This window comes from Mirounga angustirostris, unplaced genomic scaffold (assembly GCF_029215605.1).
Source record: "Mirounga angustirostris isolate CCGP_5_RB_7025 unplaced genomic scaffold, mMirAng1.0.hap1 SCAF_9, whole genome shotgun sequence".
Lineage (NCBI taxonomy): Eukaryota > Metazoa > Chordata > Mammalia > Carnivora > Phocidae > Mirounga > Mirounga angustirostris.
The window spans coordinates 1,906,895-1,923,899 of record NW_026991717.1 but is presented as its reverse complement, the minus strand read 5'-3'; the positions used below and the strand labels follow the sequence as shown (position 1 = coordinate 1,923,899).

Here is a 17,005-nt window from a genome sequence, read left to right as displayed (position 1 = left end):
TCTAACACCACGGAGGCCAGTTTTCCCAGCCGGCCAGTAAGCCTTCCTCCCATCAGTGAGAGGGCCCCGATTTCCCGTGGGGAGTCACCTCCCCCTAACCTTTAGGCCCATGCGCCTGGGGAAGAGACCTGGCCTCACCCCTAGCTGAGACACCCTCGGCACCGTAACTGGGCAGGGCGGGGCAGGTGGCCCACGCAGAGCCCAGGGAGCCGGTCCTGGGATATTTGCTGGAGCTCCCAGAGAAGGCAGTCTGTTTCTGCCGGTGTTGCTGAGCTGGTAGTAAAAGCTCAGAGCTGCTAAGAAACACCTCTGCTGGATGAGGAGGGCCTGCCTGAGAATCCGCCCAGCCCAGGCCATCCCCCTTCTGGGTACAGCGTCTGCCCTAAAGGAACTGCAATCAGGATCTCAAAGAGATGTCTGCACCCCATGTTCGCAACCGCCAAAATACAAAAACAAGCCTGATGCCCCCAACAGATAGACGGACACAGAAAATGTGGTATACATGTACAATGGAATATCATTCAGCCTTAAAATAAAAAAAAAAAAAAAAGGAAATCTTATCATTTGCGACAGCATGGATGAACTTGGAGGCCGTTACGCTAAGTGACATGAGCCTGTCTCCAAAAAAGCACTGCATGATTCCCCTTCTGGAGAAATCTAAAGTAGTCAACTCAGAAGCGGAGAACAGGATGGTTTCCAGAGGCTGGGGGATGGAGAACTGGGGAGGTGGTGCTTACTGGGTACAAAATTCCAGTTATGCCAGGTGGATACGTTCTAGAGTCTGCTGGGCAACACTGTGTCCGTGGTTAACAAGGCAGAAACGCGTGCTTTGAAACACCGTACGAGGATAGAGCTCATGTCCAGTGCTCTTACCACAAAAACAGAGAAGAATGAAAAGAAAGAAGAATAAAAGGAAGGAAGGAAGGAAGGACGGGAGAGAGGGAAGAAAAAAGCCACAAAAAAACCACGAGGAAATTTCCGGCGCTGCTGGACATGCTGAGCACCCTGACGGTGGTGACGGTATCGTGGTGGACGCATCTGTCCACGCTCATCGAAGTGTACGCACTGAGTATGTGCAGTGCTCTGTACATCAGCATGCCTAACACAACAAAGCTAGGACATGGGGAGAAGACGTGCAGCCGATTCTTGTTACCCACCACAGTTAGGTTTTATCGCCGCGGCAAACACCCAGTTTGCAAACACTGAGCCGCTGCTGCAGGGAAGACGGGCTCCTGCCAGCCTCCGGACACAGCCCGGTTGTCACCCCGTGGATACAGAACCGCGTCTTAGGTGTGTTTCTGCGTAAAGACAGCTTACCGGATGCTGTTCTCCATTACCCCCGAACTGCCAGCCACCGGCGCCGTGCCCCACGTCTGAGAAGCTGCTCAGACACACGACCGCCCCCTGCACTCAACCACCAGCACTCGAGGGTCACTTTAAATTGCAAGATCACCATCAAAAAGCACAAAAATGCAAACAACAAGGCACGAAATACACTAGAAGAAGAGTGCTAATTTCCAGCGAAAAAGGGCTGGAACAGAGGGCAGAGCATCATCTCGTTTGACCTTGGCTAGAAACGTGCGCACCCGTGACTCCAGTCCTCAACCCCCCAACCCCCGCCCATACACAGGTGCAAATGCCCTTGAACACTCCCTGCACACTGGCTTTGGGGTTACAAACAAATTTTGCTAAGAGGTAAATTTGCAAGTGCAAAGCCGCGGATAATGAGGAATGACTGTTAGCAGTGTTTGATCAGCGTCTGTGCCTGAAGCCGGAAGGCCCTTCCAGGGACGTGAGCCGATAGAGTTCCTTTTCCACTCAAGCCAGCTGGGGTTGGTTTTCCGTCACTTGAACCCAAGCTGGCTGCTCAGCCACTTTTCTGTAAGCGTAGAGGTCTCTGGGGGCGCCTGGATGGCCCCTTTGGGGGAGCATCTGCCTTCGGCTCAGGTCATGGTCTCAGGGATCCTGGATCGAGCCCCACGTCGGGCTCCCTGCTCGGTGGGCAGCCTGCTTCTCCCTCTCCACCTCTCATCTCTGGGAGGAAGGCACCACCACCTGGTGACCCGCCCCTAGGACCCTCTAGAATCCCATGTCCTCAACGTTCCGATCACGCCTACGAACGGAGAGTCCCGTTGTCCCCAGGCGCTGGGGGACAGAGCCTCCAGGTTTACGAGCAGAGTTACTCAGCTTCAGATGCAGGTCCCTTTCAGCTCCTGCCAAGATAAGCCCTTGAGAGACATGGGGCTCTCACGAGCCATGACGAGAGCACCTCAGCCATGCCCACCTCAGCCCACTGCCCATCCAAGTCCTGGGGAAGGAACATGCTCGTTCCTGAGCGTCCGGGGCCGATGCCGCCCGTCTCCCCATGGGCCCTGCCAGCCAGCGAGCAGGCCCATGGGGTGGGGTGCCACGGGGCCCGTGGCCCGGGGCGTAGCTCTTCATCCTCCAGCTTCTCCTCCAGCTCCCCCCATTTCTTGAATCAGTGCATTCAATTCTACATGGGGGCCATGGGCAAGAGTGGAGAATGGGAGCTGGGAATTTCCTGGGTGGGGAGGAGGGGAAGGAGGGTCAGGAAGGGAGACTCAGAACAGGGCCTCGGGCTGCCTGCCCGGCTTCTTCTCTATCAGCACCATTGCTGTGGGTGAAGGCTCCACCCTCCCCGCCTGCATGAACCCCGGCAGACGGAGCCCGGCCCCCACCACCACAGGATGCCCCCCACGACACGTCATCCCCGCCTCTGCAGCAGGGACAGGTAACTCCACCAGTACCTCAGCCACAGACCTGTGACTCTGCGCAAGCACCCCTCCCCGGGGGCCCCGCCAGCGCAGGAGTGTGTGGGCCCGCCGCCATCACGGGGCGACTTGTCTCCTCCTGCCGAGCCTACTCAATGCCCCGCAAGCCAGCGCAGGCCACCTGCAGGTCCCACGGATGAGGCCCGGCCCCCTGCCCCACACCCTCCCACCCTGACCCCCACTGGGGGGGCCACGGCCCTGCCTGCCAGGCCTGCAATGAAGAGACAGGAGGTTGAGACTCCAGTCCAATGACCAGAGGCATCATGTCATCCCCGAGGTTTGTTATTCTGAGTTTTAGTACAGCTACGTGTTGGCTGGTCGGAGAGCCCAGCCCCTGCCCCCGTCCTGAGCGCCCGCGAAACCCGAAGCCCGTCCAAGCCGCAGCTCCCTGCTGCACTGAGCTCTTCCAAGCTCCCCACTGGGTCTACGAGCTTTTAGGTTGTATGTGCTGGGAATCACCTCACACCTCTGCAGCCCTGGGAGAACCAGTCCTCTCTTCCTCCCTGAGCACAGGAACCCCTCCCCAGCCTGCCCTGCTCCTCGTAAGAGGAGCTCAAGCGGAAGGAAGCTCAGAGGCCTTGCTGGTCACCGTCCAGCAGGTCTTCTGTCTTCTTCGGGGAATGCCTCCACTACCCGAGCTCTGGCGGCTGGGGCCACCGTCCAGGGCCCACCCCGAGGACACTCTGTCCAAATGGGGTTCACACTGTCCCTTTAAACTCTGCCATTAAAGCTTCCCATGGGCAGAAGGGTCCACTCCGCTCTAGTGAGTTAGTTAGCTAAACCCATGGCCAGAGCCTGACCTCCCCGTGACCATCACTCCCGCCGCCATCTGCCCCAGCCCGGGCTCCGGACTGGGTTTCACAAAGCCACCTCCTGTGGTCAGACACAGAAGTCTAGGGAAAGACGGCTCTTTACGGAAAAGGCGATTTTAGCTGTCAACAGCTAAATTCATTTATTTTCCTTTTCACGTCCCTCTGGAATGCTTAACTTTGTAAGGTGTCTTCCTTACAAATTTCTATATGGAGCTCTCTAATTCGGCTCAAGGCTGGGATAGCAGAGCGTGCCTGAGTCTGTTTTAGCGTCGTCGTTCGACCTACGCATGGAGCTCTGTGCCGGGCCAGGTGTCACGGTTACAGAGACACGAGGGGAGCACAGCACAGACCCCGTCCTCACACCCGAACCCCCCGCCCTCCCCCTCCTCTTAATACGTCACTGACGCCAATGCCGAGAACACTACCAGCATCTCCAGAAACAGCTGTACTCTGTCGCTTCTGGAAACTTTCAGCTCCGTCTCATCAGGAGTGTTATGGGCTGGACTGGGTCCCCTCAAAATCAGTATATTGAAGCCCTAACCCCCAGAACTTCAGAACGGGACTGCATTTGGAGATGGGGCCTTTAAGGAGATGATCCACGTTAAATAAAGCCATGAGAGTGGGGCCCTCATCTCCTGTGACTGGCGTCCTTACAGGAGGAGAGAGACATCAGGGGCGCCCGGCCACAAAGCAGACCTGTGAGGACGCAGCGAGCAGATGATGCCGAGAAGGCAAGGAGAGAGGCTCCGGAGAAACCAAACCCGCCAACATCTGGATCTTGGACTTCTAGAGTCCAAGACTGAGAGAAAATAAATTTCTGCTGTTCAGGCCACGTTCTGTGGTATGTCTTACGGCAGCCCGAGCAGACTCATACAATCAGCAAAGCACTGACTCATTCACCAGGCTTCAGCTGAACGCCTACTATGTGCAAAGCACTGAGGGAGGCTCTGTGGGCAGACACAGAAGTCAGTGCAGACCCAGCTGCTCTCGATATGGCAGGGGCCTGACAGCACAAATATATCCACCATACAGAGGAATGCAAATATTACAGCACAGTCAGCCCTACTCCAACACTTGTTCAGAAAATGCAAATGTGTTGTAATGTGAGCAATTGATGGGGGAAACAACCGGAGCATAATGTGAATTTTGTGTCTGCTTATGCGTGATTTTGTCCGCAAGAAGCGCTACACACGGAAAAGTGCACCCAGCCGAACGGAACCACACACACCTCGGACACCTGCCAGCCCCAGGTTGTCATGCGTTATGAGTCACCCCATCCGTATCTGCTGTCACAACTCTCTTTTGACGTCTAACTGCACAGGACTATCCTTGTACCACCACACAAAAACACACAAGGGGCAACCCTTCCAGGACTCACCTCCACGAGCAAATCTCACGCCAGCCTCAAGGTCCAGAGCCATAGTTATGCTTATATTTATGAATTTCTTAAGCATTTAATGTATAAAATTATGCTCCCATTTCTACTAGGCTCCTATTCTTGTTTTTCTCTGTCAGTGATTCATTCTTGACTGTGTGGTCCTAACCCATTTCTTCCCCATAAGCCCTGCAGTTTTTATTTCAAGAGTTTGTATACTGCAGTGATTGCCAGGAACATGCATGTTGCATTATAGCAAAACGGGCTTTATTTAAATGTTGCAATAAGGAACTCCACGGCAGCAAACTAAAGCCTAGGTAATAAACGACCATGATCAGGATCACACGTAAAGCAACACTTGAGGCATAAACCTTATCACAGAATATGTGGTTCTGGCTAATGTACCAATATCGCCTCCTAGTGACAACATCCCCTAATTGCAGGTAAAACACAGGAAAAAAAAATGAATTAAAAAAATTCATGTATTAAAAATGAATTTTTCAGGGGCGCCTGGGTGGCTCAGATGGTTAAGCGTCTGCCTTTGGCTCAGGTAATGATCTTAGGGCCCTGGGATCGAGCCCCGCATCGGGCTCCCTGCTTGGTGGGGTACCTGCTTCTCCCTCTCCTGTTCCCCCTATTTGTGCTCTCTCGCTCTCTCTGTCAAATAAATAAAATCTTTAAAAAAAAAAAAATGAATTTTTCAAAAGTTCCAGGGTAAATGAAGCCATTGCACAAGCCGAATCAAATATATGCCCTCACCTTTAGGCAACTTTTTCTGAGCTCCAGCTTCCTGATCTGTTTATTGAAAGACATTTCTGTCCAGGGTCAAACAGTCTCATGGAGGGAGCCACACTGACCTGTCATTGAGTTTTCTGAGGTGCACAGCTGCTCCCTCAGCTTCTCCACGTCGTCGGGATGCACCTGTTCATACAAGGTGCTCCCAAACCACTCTGACTGGGGCTGGTTCAGAACGGGGGTGACGGAGTCAGACACGTAAATCACTCGTCCTGTCTCTGCCGCGACTACAAACAGAAATCCATCGGCTGCTTCGAGGATGAGGTGCTTCAGTTCCTGGGAAGAAAAGATCGAGATGAGGACAGAGCACGGACAAATCCAGTCTAATTAAATTTTCATATCAGCAACCTTCAACTTTTATTCCCTCACTGTGACACAAAAATAGTTTTAGAAACTCTGATTTTTATAATTGAAAAATAAGCTTAAAATGCACAAAGCTTGTCCTAGCTCTAAGATTCAGCTACTGTAAACACTGTTGGTCCTGATTTAACCAGCCCTCTCTTAGGGAGAGAGGAAACTTCCAGCCCAGCAGGGATGGAAAGCAAGGAGTGATCACCAGAATGTGCCGGGCTGCCAGGTGTGAACAGCCTCACCTACATCTTCAAACTGCACAAGAAAGGCCCAGCACACAGTGCTCGGTACAAAAGGTGGCAGGAAGGGAAGGGGAAGAGAGATTGGAGAGCGAGGACAGTCTCCCAGCCACTGCCCCACGATGGTGGTGCACGCCCGCCGCCTCTTGTCCTGAACTCCCAGCTGAATGCTGGCAGTGGATACAAGAGTCTCTCTTCACATCAGCACATCTGTCAAACGTCCAGAACTCCTGGACAGACAGAGCAATGCTGGGAGGCAGCCCGGCACAGCCCATTGTCCGTATCACTTTATAGTGAGAAGAGAGGTTAGTGGCCCCAGCCCTGGGGTCACATTGACTCACCAGGCTCATGACTATCAGAAAAGGCAGGAAGAAAGCGGCTTGGAATCAATGAATGGGCAGCAGGAAGCCCTGCCATCATCCCCAGAGGCGTGTGAATGGAGCCAAGTCAGCTTTGTTAAAAGATGTCTTTTCTTTGCCTGAATGCAGCTCAAGTGTGGCTGCCTACTGCGTCCTTCTCACATCAAGCTCAACGCAATGGGCTCCGTTCCTCGGGCCTGAGGCGCTAATGCCCCCGCCCCCGCATGCCCCTGCGCCCACAGGTGTGTCTCCAGACACCCCTTACTGTGTCTCCAGACACCCCTTCCGCGGACGACATTCCGAAGAACAAAGGTCAGCAGTCGGCAAACACTCCTTGCTGGGAATCCTTTGTTCAGATGTCACCTGGCACAGAAGCCTCAGGGGAACACCAATTATGCACCAGCTGCACACATGCAAAAGGTGGGACCCTGACGCCACTGGCCCGGCCCCAGGGCGCTCCAAGGACCCAAAGATCAGAAAACGGGGGTCTGCTGCTCGTGAGCAGAATCTGGGGGGCTCTGAGCCCTTGGCCGGGTCAGAATCCTTACATCCTCTGCCTGGGAACCTACGGGGGAAGGAGACTATACAGCATTGTCTAAGGAAAAGTTTATTTTGTCCATTTCCCTTGCTTTGCACTTCTGCTGATCCGTGTCTCCGGGCCGCTCCCTTAGCTCAGAGAATGGGTCAGCGGTTTTATTTTCAGTGTCGGAAGAGCTTCCAACAGGAAGGACTAAAACACGGAGCAGGATGTCTGGGAAAGCTGCAGGATGGGGGCAGAGGCTGAGGACTGTGGGAAGGTTTACGGGACGGAGCCTCACCTTCATCATGGCCCCTCTGTCCACCTCCCCCACCCCCACCCCCACCCCCAGGTTTGTCTTCTGGGAGACTGTCACTCGTGATCAAGGTCCCGAGCCTCTGCTCTCTGGTTAAACCAACAGGAAGGCTTGCGAGCGTGGGTTCTGGAGGAAAAGAAGGCTCTCATCCACAGCTCTTAGCCATGCACCTCTGGGGATGTTACCGTCCTCAGCTTCCGTTTCTTCCCATGGTTCTTCTCAGTGGGATTTTGTGAGGTTAAATGAGGTCTTGTCAACTATCATATGATTTCACTCATATGTGGAATTTAAGAAACAAAACAGGATCATAGGGGAACAGAGGGAAAAATAACACAAGATGAAATCAGAGAGGAAGACAAACCATAAGGGACTCTTAACTCTAGGAAACAAACTGTGGGTTGCTGGAGGGGAGGGGAGTGGAGGGATGGGGTAACTGGGGGATGGGCATTAAGGAGGGCATGTGATGGAATGAGCACGGGGTGTTGTATGTATCTGATGAATCACTAAATCCTACCCCTGAAACTAATAATACACTATATGTTAATTAATTGAATTTACATAAAATTCAATTCAATTAACAAAATAAAAATAAATGAGGTCTTATGTGTGGAGGCTTGGCAAGGGCTTGGCACACAGTCGGTGCTTAATAGATGCAGCTGCTGTTAACATCAACCACGTGCCAAGGAACCAGGGGAGAAATATGGGCTGGACGCGTGGGATGCGCATGACTGCCTTCTTCCTCACTTCCTAATCCTCAGCCATAAGAACGAGGAGCTTCATTTCAAACATGGACCCGGAAGGATTTTTGTGAATTATGAGCAGATAAAAAGCCTTGTTCTTACCCCAGTGGCTAGGGGGCACGTAACATGTTTCTGTCCCCCCTTGATTACACTGTGCTCAGTAAGCCCCACAACTACAGGAGGTGGGGGCGACCCCTGCGTCCCCTACGGAGGGGGAGACGGGGCTGGGCGCCAAGCTCCCGGTCCTCCCGGTCGCAGCCATGGCACAGCCACACCTCCTCAGCCCTGCAAGGTGAGGCACCCCATGGCCCCCAGGATGGCGGAAGAGGACGCCTCTGCCAGAGGGCAGGCAGTCGCCCGTGTCCGCTCCTTCTCCTTGTCCTTTTTCCGAACCTCACCCCCGACTCCAACAGGTCCCAGCTCCAGCAGAACGGACAGTTCTGTCTCCAGACTCGCCTTTTGCTCCTGCCTCCCCCGAGGCCCTGCCTTCACGTTCCCCCCGTGTCAAGCCCCCGCTCCCCATCTCTCTGGGCACGCTCTGGGGCCCCCTCAGAGCCCAGTGATGCTGGGGAGCCCTGGGGACGAAATCCTCCCTCACGTGGGGCTCTGCCCCTCCTGCACCCCCAGAGCACGTTGTCCCACGACCGCTTCACGGCCCGTCCCCCCGCCCACCACCACACACCAAGGACTTCCAGATCCATCCTTCTGTTCATCCTGCAAAGCCCTCAGGGTCAGGGAGGCCCAGAGCCCCGTTCCTTTCAGAGATGAGCCAACCGAAGCTGACAGCGTCTGTGGGTTTGCCCTCCGCGTGGCGCCCAGAAGGGCCGAGCACAGAGCACAGGCCTTGGGTTCACGCAGTGGTTTGTACAATCTGTAAAATACGACCCCCGCCCCCAGCCATGGGGCGTCTTTGCTCTTCCCGACCCTTCAAGCCCCGTCCACCTGTGAGAAGGGTGACTCCGGGGCCCAACCCACCTGCGCCGGCTCCCGGCCCGGCCGCCGAGCCGTCCGTGGACACTCTCCAGGCCAACAGCGGACCCTCTCTAAGCCACAGCTTCCTTGTCTACACGGCAGGGACCAATACTTGGAGTACGTGCAAAAACGCACGGAGACGGAGGACCCCGGCCCGGCCCAGAGCACCGGCCAGCGGAGCGCCCGCCATGCTGATCCTGTCACAGTGATCACCACGGCCGTCCCAAACTGCCATCGGCCTGGCGTCAGCACCACCGCCCACAGAACGTGCGTCACACGGACCAGCTCCGTGTCCCACACGGCGCACAGTGAGGCTCACGAAGGTTTACGGGACACGTAAAAGCAGAAGGCTCAAAGTTCACGCAAACACTGCCGTGATGAAAGGAAGTGAAATTTCCTGACCTCACCCGTTCCTCAACCTGCCCCTCTTCCCCGCGTCGCTTCGCTCACCCCGGGGACAGCTACTCTGTCCCCTTCCCACAGTGACGCCGCCAGCCGAGGAAGGCCCGCGCGCAGGAGACCGCGGTACCTGCTCCGTCAGGAAGGAAGGCTTGTAGGCGCCGTCCGTGGACTTGTTGCCGGTGCCCCTCATGGACTTCATGTGTGACACGGCCATGCGGAGGATGGTGAGCTTGTCCGGCTTGCGGGCCAGCGCGCTGCACGTGGGCACCATGTCCGACAGCTCCGTGATGTACTGCGTCATCTTGTTCCGCCGCCGCCTCTCGATCTCGCTGTGGTTCTCTCTTCCCGAAAGCACAAGAGCAGGGCGGGGGGAAAGAGACGCGTCAGATCGGGGGTCACCATCGAACAGGACAAAACAGGGCACATCCGTGGGCGTCAAGGGACCGAGAGCCACAGCGCCTCCTAGCGGCTGGTGCTCTGCACGCTCGCGGGCGCGGCGGCTCTCAGACGCCCTGGTCGGCCTTGGTCTCTGCGCGGGGGGCACACAGGCCGCTACGGGGGACCCGTCTCCCCTGGAAATGTGTCCCGAACCTTCCCACCACTCCCACGCACACAAGTGTGCTTCTCTAAGCACGGACAGTTCAGGCCGCGAGAGGTGAACCAACAGGGCTCCGTCCGCACACCGGGATCTGCGCGTGGCGGGCGTGTTCGCACACGCCTGCTCGCTCATGGAGTCACGGTCCGCGGGGATGTGTGCCTTCCTCCGGCCCTCGCGTGAGAAGCACCGCGTGGCCTCGCCACCCTTCCATCACTAAGTGGGCGGCAATGCCACAGGCAGACCTCTGCTCTAGGCCCCGCACACCCACTGCCGAGAACAGGTGCACCCCTGGCTTATTCAGCCCGACTGGCCAATTAAAATCTAAGCAGCACCGTGAGGGATTACTGAATTCAATCTCTGATGTGTTAAGATGAAAAACTAGCAGAAAGGACGGTCGAATGTTTGCATCTTGGTATTATTACCTTTAGGATGAAAGAGAGTAAGAGCCAACTCAGCTTCACAACCCTGGCAGGAAGCTGTTACTGGGGTTTAAAGAACAGGGTCTGGAAAGACACGAGACGTCTGCGGCAGGATTTAGGGCTTCACCGGGGCTCCGAGCAGGAGGGACACGGACCGCACACAAGGAACAACATGGATGAGGCTGCCTGCCCGCCCCGCGTGTACCGAGTCGGCTGAACACCCACCCTCCCAACCGGGCAACAGATGGGCCATCAGGCACAACCCCACGCCTGCCCCAGCCGCGCACACTGAGGGCCCCTGCCCGCGCCAGCAGGGGAAGGCTGGCCCGCAGCAGAGCTCATGGTGCTGGGGCGAGCTGACCCCGGCAGCCCGGCGGGCACCTTCCCCCTCCGTCCAAGGAGTGCTGAGCCAGGCACCGTGGGGAGGGGACGAGAGGAGACAAGATCGCCCACTCCTGTCCTCTGGCAGCTGGGGGGTTAGCCAGGAGGGTGAGGCAGCGCCTTGCACAGTGGAAATGAAGCCTGGAGAGAGCTAAATGCTGTGAAAGGCACGTGGAGCATAAAAACCACGGGGTAGAAGGAGAAAGGACAGAGGCGGCTGCCCAGGGGGCCACAGCTCTGGAGAGGCGGGCCGCGACCTGGCAGCGGGACCAGCAGGTGTATTCTGGGAGGAGACCAGCAGGGTCAGAAAGGCGCAGGCGGCCGGATGGAGGGCAGGCTCAGCCTGGGAAGCAGCGAGGAATGGGGAGCACGAGAAGTGGGGGTGCTGCCCGATCCCGGAGGGAAAGCTGGGAGAACCGCGAGCTGACAGCTGAGCCCCAGGAGTGCCACAAACTCCCGGAGGTGGCGCCAGGGCCCCGCTCCTCGGGGCAAACACCATGCAGGGAAGGACGCCCACCATTCGGGAGACACGGCTCTCGGGTGATTGGCTAGGGCTTGCTTACTGTGGGGAGACGGGAGGCAGCCACAGGAAGGAGGTGGGGGCAATCACGGAGAAAGGGGGCACTCGGTCAAGGCATTCCCGCGTGCTCTAAGGAATGCCTGCTCCTTCCCTGGAAGAGCCTCTCCACCGTTCCAAAGTGGGTAAAGAAGTCGCCCCCTCCCTGTTTATATAGCAGCTTCCACTCCCCAGGGCCTCGGCGATCACCGCATCTGACCACCCCCCCAACCACCCTCTGTGGAAGAGGGGCCTGAGACTCAGAGAGGTGCTGACTTGGCAGGACCTGAGCCAGGCTCCTCAATGGCGTGCTCCCTGGTCCTGGATCTGGAGCCAGAATGCCCCTGCCTGAGAGGCAAAGACAGCTAAGGCATCAAGGGGGAGGGAAATGCCTGGCAGCCTCCAGAGAGACACAGCTCAGGACAACTGATGACCCCAGAGATGATTTCCTCCCCAACAAAGTCCTGCTGTTATCCGGACACTGTCACTGCAAGTCAAGCTTCATCTCTGCAGGACAGAAGCCGAGGAGGGGGCAGCCAGACAAGGTGAGAAAGGCACCAAAACCACATCAAGCACACGAGCGTCAAACATCTCTACGAAGAGCAGACCGGCCCCCATCGGCCTGAGGAGAGACAGCGGGCTCCACCGGAAACAGATTTCATTCCAAAGCATCTTGACCCTAATCCTAACCCCAACCCACTGAAACCAACCTCCCAACCAAACTCCCTGCTCATCTGGTTGCTTGTGGGCCCCTCTCTGCCAAGGTCAACCCAGCTTATCTGCAACACCCTTCTGGTTCATTAGACCCAAGGAAGCTGAGGCACAGAGAAGTCTAGAAAGTCTGGGAATGTTCCTCTTGGGTCTGCTGAATCTCTCCCTGCTGTCAAGGGAGCTCACATGGCCAAGGCACGTGTACCAGACGGGGTGGCCGGTCAGATGACAGAGGACAACCCTTGCTGCTTCCTGGCCATCCTCCCTGCCTCAGAAGTACTTTGAGCATCTTCCCACCTAGAAACGAGATACCCAGCTTTCTCAGCTTAGACAATGCACAGTCTAAGAATTATGGGAAACAACAACACTCCACTTTGTCGGCCAGGAAAGACCTCTGCAGGACGCGCCCACCACGCAAATTTCTTCCCTTATCAACGGGGCTTTCATCATCACACAGGGTGGTAAATTCAGATGGAAGGATTAAAACTAAAATATCATCACAACCTGTCAAACCGGAAAAAATGCACACGAGGGTAAATATTGCACAGAATCAAGCAGAAAGTATCAAAATAGGTGGGATGAAGAACAGAAGGCCAACCCTGTAGAAACCTGCCAATCACGAATATCCTCACTTTTGGATAACGTTAGAGGCTCACTGGCTAAACTCTACAAAATATAAGCCGTTAACTCCGGGAAGAGACAAGTCACCCAGACGGCGGGGACCTCAGGAAGGGCACTTAGACCCATTTGCGAAGGGTGGGAGAGCCCAGTAAAACCTGCAGGGTTTGGGGTTCCAAGCTTACGGGTCACCCCACGCCCGTGGCCGGGTTCACAACCGCAGACGTGAGAGCGTCTGCAAGGTCGTTTGGGTGTTTGGAGACAGGGTACAGAATGAGCCCAAATACGACAAAAATCCGGTTGATAACATACAGTGACAAGAATGACAGGCTTGGGAGCGAGCACTCGGTTGTTCCTGAGTTATAATCTAACATTACAAATACGTGGATGAGTCGTGTTTCCATTCCTTTCTTTAAATGAACCACACACGCACGTGTACACGCAGACCCGTAAACCACACGAAGGACGCGGCGTGTAGCTTTGACCGTTGGTGACAGCTCTGGGATGTCAGCCGTCCCACCCACGCAATAATATTCCCGCCGCTCCCCACTGGGGGCAGCTGACCCCAGCTGCGGCACAGGAGGAAATCCCGGGACTCACCAGAAAATGTACCACGGGGCCGGGGGCCAGGAAGGGAGGAAGACGGGCCTGAACCACGGTGCAGCGTGAGGAAGGGGTTTGGCCTCCCCTCCAGGGGGGCTGCCAGCCCTGCTGGGCGGGATGGGTGCTCGCCCCCCAAGGTGGGCCCGGGCCGGGGGGGCTCGTGCTGGCCCCCCCAGAGGGTCTGCCCCACTCCCAGCTGCCGGGGAGACTCACCTTTGCAGGAAGGCTTTCTGGTGTGTGATGGGTTTTCCCGGAGACAGAGAGCCCGTCACCCTCTGCCGTGCGGGCCCGTGACTAGGCAATGGGGACTCCCGAAGGCGCCCGTGAGGTCAGGCTGCCCTCCCCAGACACGGCCCCAGGAGAGAGGTCGCTCTGCACCCCTGCTCCTCTCGGCCTCTCTGGGCGGAACGCCCCTCCTGTGGCACGCAGGCCCCCGTCTCTACCACTCTCGAGGCCCTGTCCCTGTGGCCCGTGGGCTGCACCAGCGGATGCCGCCCGGTGCGGGGACCCTGCCCCAGCACGCCCAACAGCTGTGGTGCCAGGGCGCAGGGAGCCCACCCTGTCGCCACCCCTTCCCGGGAGCCTTCCCTCCCCCAGCAGACCTCCGCCAAACCCTCCCAGGGCTGCAACGTCCCCCTATCTGCACGCGGCTCCGGGGAGCCGGCTGTTCCCCCACGCAGGCCCTTCCTCGTCTGGGGGGCGCAGAGGCTAATGCTGCGTCTGAGACCAGAGTCTGGGGTGCCCCCGGGCGGACTCAGAGGACGCCAACAGAGAAAGGGATGGAGGAGCACGAGAGCCCACTGGCCGCGGCAGAGGGGCTCCCTTCTGTGAGTGTCCAGCTGCCCTTCCCTGTCTCACGGGACCGAGCCTCACGCCTTCCCTGCTCCCGGCCTCGCTCGGGCCGCTCTGGAGCTGTCCTCTGCTCAACGCCAGCCGCCTGGGCGTCCGCCCCTCTGCTGCCCCTGCCCGGTCCCCCAGCCCTGCGTCCGGGGAGGTGGGCACCCCCGTATCCAAGCCACTGGCCGTCGCTCTAAGAAACGGACTGGCTTCCTGTGTGACTGAGGCCATAGGCCCTGAAGACAAACGGCGGCGACATGAGGTCCGCTGGTGGGCAGGACGACTGAATCTCAGACCACCCTCGAGGAAGGCTGGGAAAGCTGGCCGAACGGACGTCAGGGACGGAAGGCACGGCTCCGCGCCCTGGTCAGCTTCTGAGGCACAAAACCGCGCTGGGTGCCGGCCCGCACCTCAGCCACCCTCTCGCCCGGGGCTTCTCGGGGCTGACTGTAAGCAGAGGCGCGGGGGCAGGAGCGGCCCCCAGGCGGGCCGGGCACCACGCTGGCGGGACACCACCCCTGCCCCGCACGGCAGCCGCGGCCACTGGCCCAGGGGAGGGTGGGGGTGCTGTGCGCACGGCCCCAACCCTGAGCGGCTCAGGTGCACCTGCTGGCTGACGGGTCGTCAGCCACCCCACCGGGAGACGGCGGTGCGACCCCGGGACCCTACAGACGCAACCGAGAAAGAAGCACCAGCGTAAGTTGCAAACCCGCCCCGTCCTCCCCTCTTGTTTTTAACGCGTGGAGGGAAGGCTGTGGCCGCAGAAGCCTCGATCTGAACTCTAAGTAAAACCGGACTTGCTGACAGCCGTAGGAGACCATTGCCCAGAGGCTAGGGTTTGTTTCTCAATGACGGGCCTTCAGACAATGAGCTCCTTGTATCCTGCACTGTGATTTCATCGCTCACACCGATCTTCGATGTCAAGCGAAGGTCACTCCGCGTCTCTCCCCGTCTGTCCTGAGACCCCAGAAATCATCATTTCCTGAGCTCGACCCGGTCTGGAATGTTATCTCGAGGGGGATCCTGACCCAGAGACATCAAGAGTCATCATCTCCTTAGAAGGGAGGCTGTGTGGGGTGAGCACGGACTAGGACAGGGAGGCACGTGCCCTCATTCCCAAGGCTAGTTCTGTTTCAGCAACAAAGTGCTCCCTGCAGTTAGAGCTTTTCCCAAGAAATAGGTGGCATCCGAGCTGGGGCCCCGTTGGCACCGAGGGACATCCCCATGCTTCTGTTACCGACACTCATGTCTTGTTCTGATTAGAAGCTCCGAGGTCGTTACGGAGCAGAGCATTCTCCGTGTCCTGTCTGCGGTCTCCCCCAGAGCTGAGGCGCAGGACGGTGCACGGTATATTTCCCATGGACGTGCAGGCTCCGGGAGGCCCGGGAATGGCAACGGGACGCCTGTACCTCTCTGGTTTGGGGAGGAAGTGGGCTCAGTGACAGCCACTGCTGTGGGATGAGCAGCCTGGGGAGGTCCATGGGCCCAGGGCGCCCCACGGACATCGTTCTTCTAAGGACCAGGCCGTCAATCTAAACTGTGAAGTGCAGACAGCAGAGGAAGGGACCCATTACCAGGGGCAGGTTTTCAAGTTCATCAGCAACCAGGAATTAGGACTGCCGGAGGTGGGGAGGAACATCCAGGAAGGCCGCTCCGTGAGTGGACCGAGTACAGATGGGCACTTTGCTAAGATCGATGGAATGATCTGTGCCTCTCTCTCAACACTCCCAAACCTCCTACTCAACTTCAACAAAACAAAACCAGAAAAAAGAAAAGGAAAAAAAAAAGGAGAGAGAAAGAGGAACGGGCCGAGAGGCGGCTGCCCTGATGCGCTGACCACCACCAGCACCCGCGGCCCACTGTCCTTTCCGGGACATGGTCTGCACTCAGGTCAGCCCTCCGAGCCTGGTTCCCACGCCGTCACAGGGCCGGCGAGCCAAATGGCTCTGAGGCCCTCACAGTGTAGTCCTAGGGCTCGCATCCGGGACGGGGACACCCCGGTTCCTCACGTGTCCCCTTATTGTCTGTGGTAGGAAAAGAGGCCGTATCTCGATTGTCTTTTCTAAACCTGAGCTCCAGTCTGTCTTTTCAAAAGGAGTCTGTAAAACTCGGCGGTCCCTGTTCCATCTGAAGGGCCAACAGAGCTAATACCTCGTTAGCATCCTCCCTCGGTGACGTCGGCCGGGGTGCCGCCTGTCCCGGGTCAAACGCGGGCACAGGACGAGGGACAAGCCAGGGCTCAGACGACAGACAACGGCTTGCTCAGTGACAGAAGACACTGAACTCCCTGCGTGTCCCCGCCACAGTGACGGCTGGCCGTCAGCTTCCAAGGAACGTAAACTCACCTTGAAAATTTGCTGGGCCCTTCTCCATCCTCGTCATCAAAGTCCATCCTGAAAAGCCAAGAGCACAAGGAGACTCGTTACAGACAGAACATTTCCCGGGTGACCCAAGCTGCACCACCCAGGGGGCCTCGTCCAGTCGGACGGACGCGTCCCAGTCCCAACCCTCAGGAAACACCACCTCCCACAGTTGGCAAGCAGGCTGGGGACCAGAGGGGGCAGAGGAAGGGCCTCCGTGTGCGCGCCCTGCATTGTATGGTTGGGAACCTG

At 57.3% G+C, this 17,005-nt stretch overlaps 1 protein-coding gene across 4 annotated transcripts in view; it reads right to left on the bottom strand.

Moving 5' to 3' along the window:
* The window catches only part of ARNT2 (aryl hydrocarbon receptor nuclear translocator 2), a 158,778-nt gene that overhangs the window by 96,699 nt on the left and 45,074 nt on the right, over window positions 1-17,005 (bottom strand). For all 4 annotated transcript variants that reach the window (XM_064569781.1, XM_064569780.1, XM_064569783.1 and 1 more), the window contains 3 exons: window positions 16,739-16,786; window positions 9,798-10,011; window positions 5,837-6,050 (listed from right to left, as the gene is read on the bottom strand). In XM_064569781.1, the coding sequence (XP_064425851.1) occupies window positions 5,837-6,050; window positions 9,798-10,011; window positions 16,739-16,786 (476 nt within the window). The remainder of the gene's footprint in view (window positions 1-5,836; window positions 6,051-9,797; window positions 10,012-16,738; window positions 16,787-17,005) is intronic.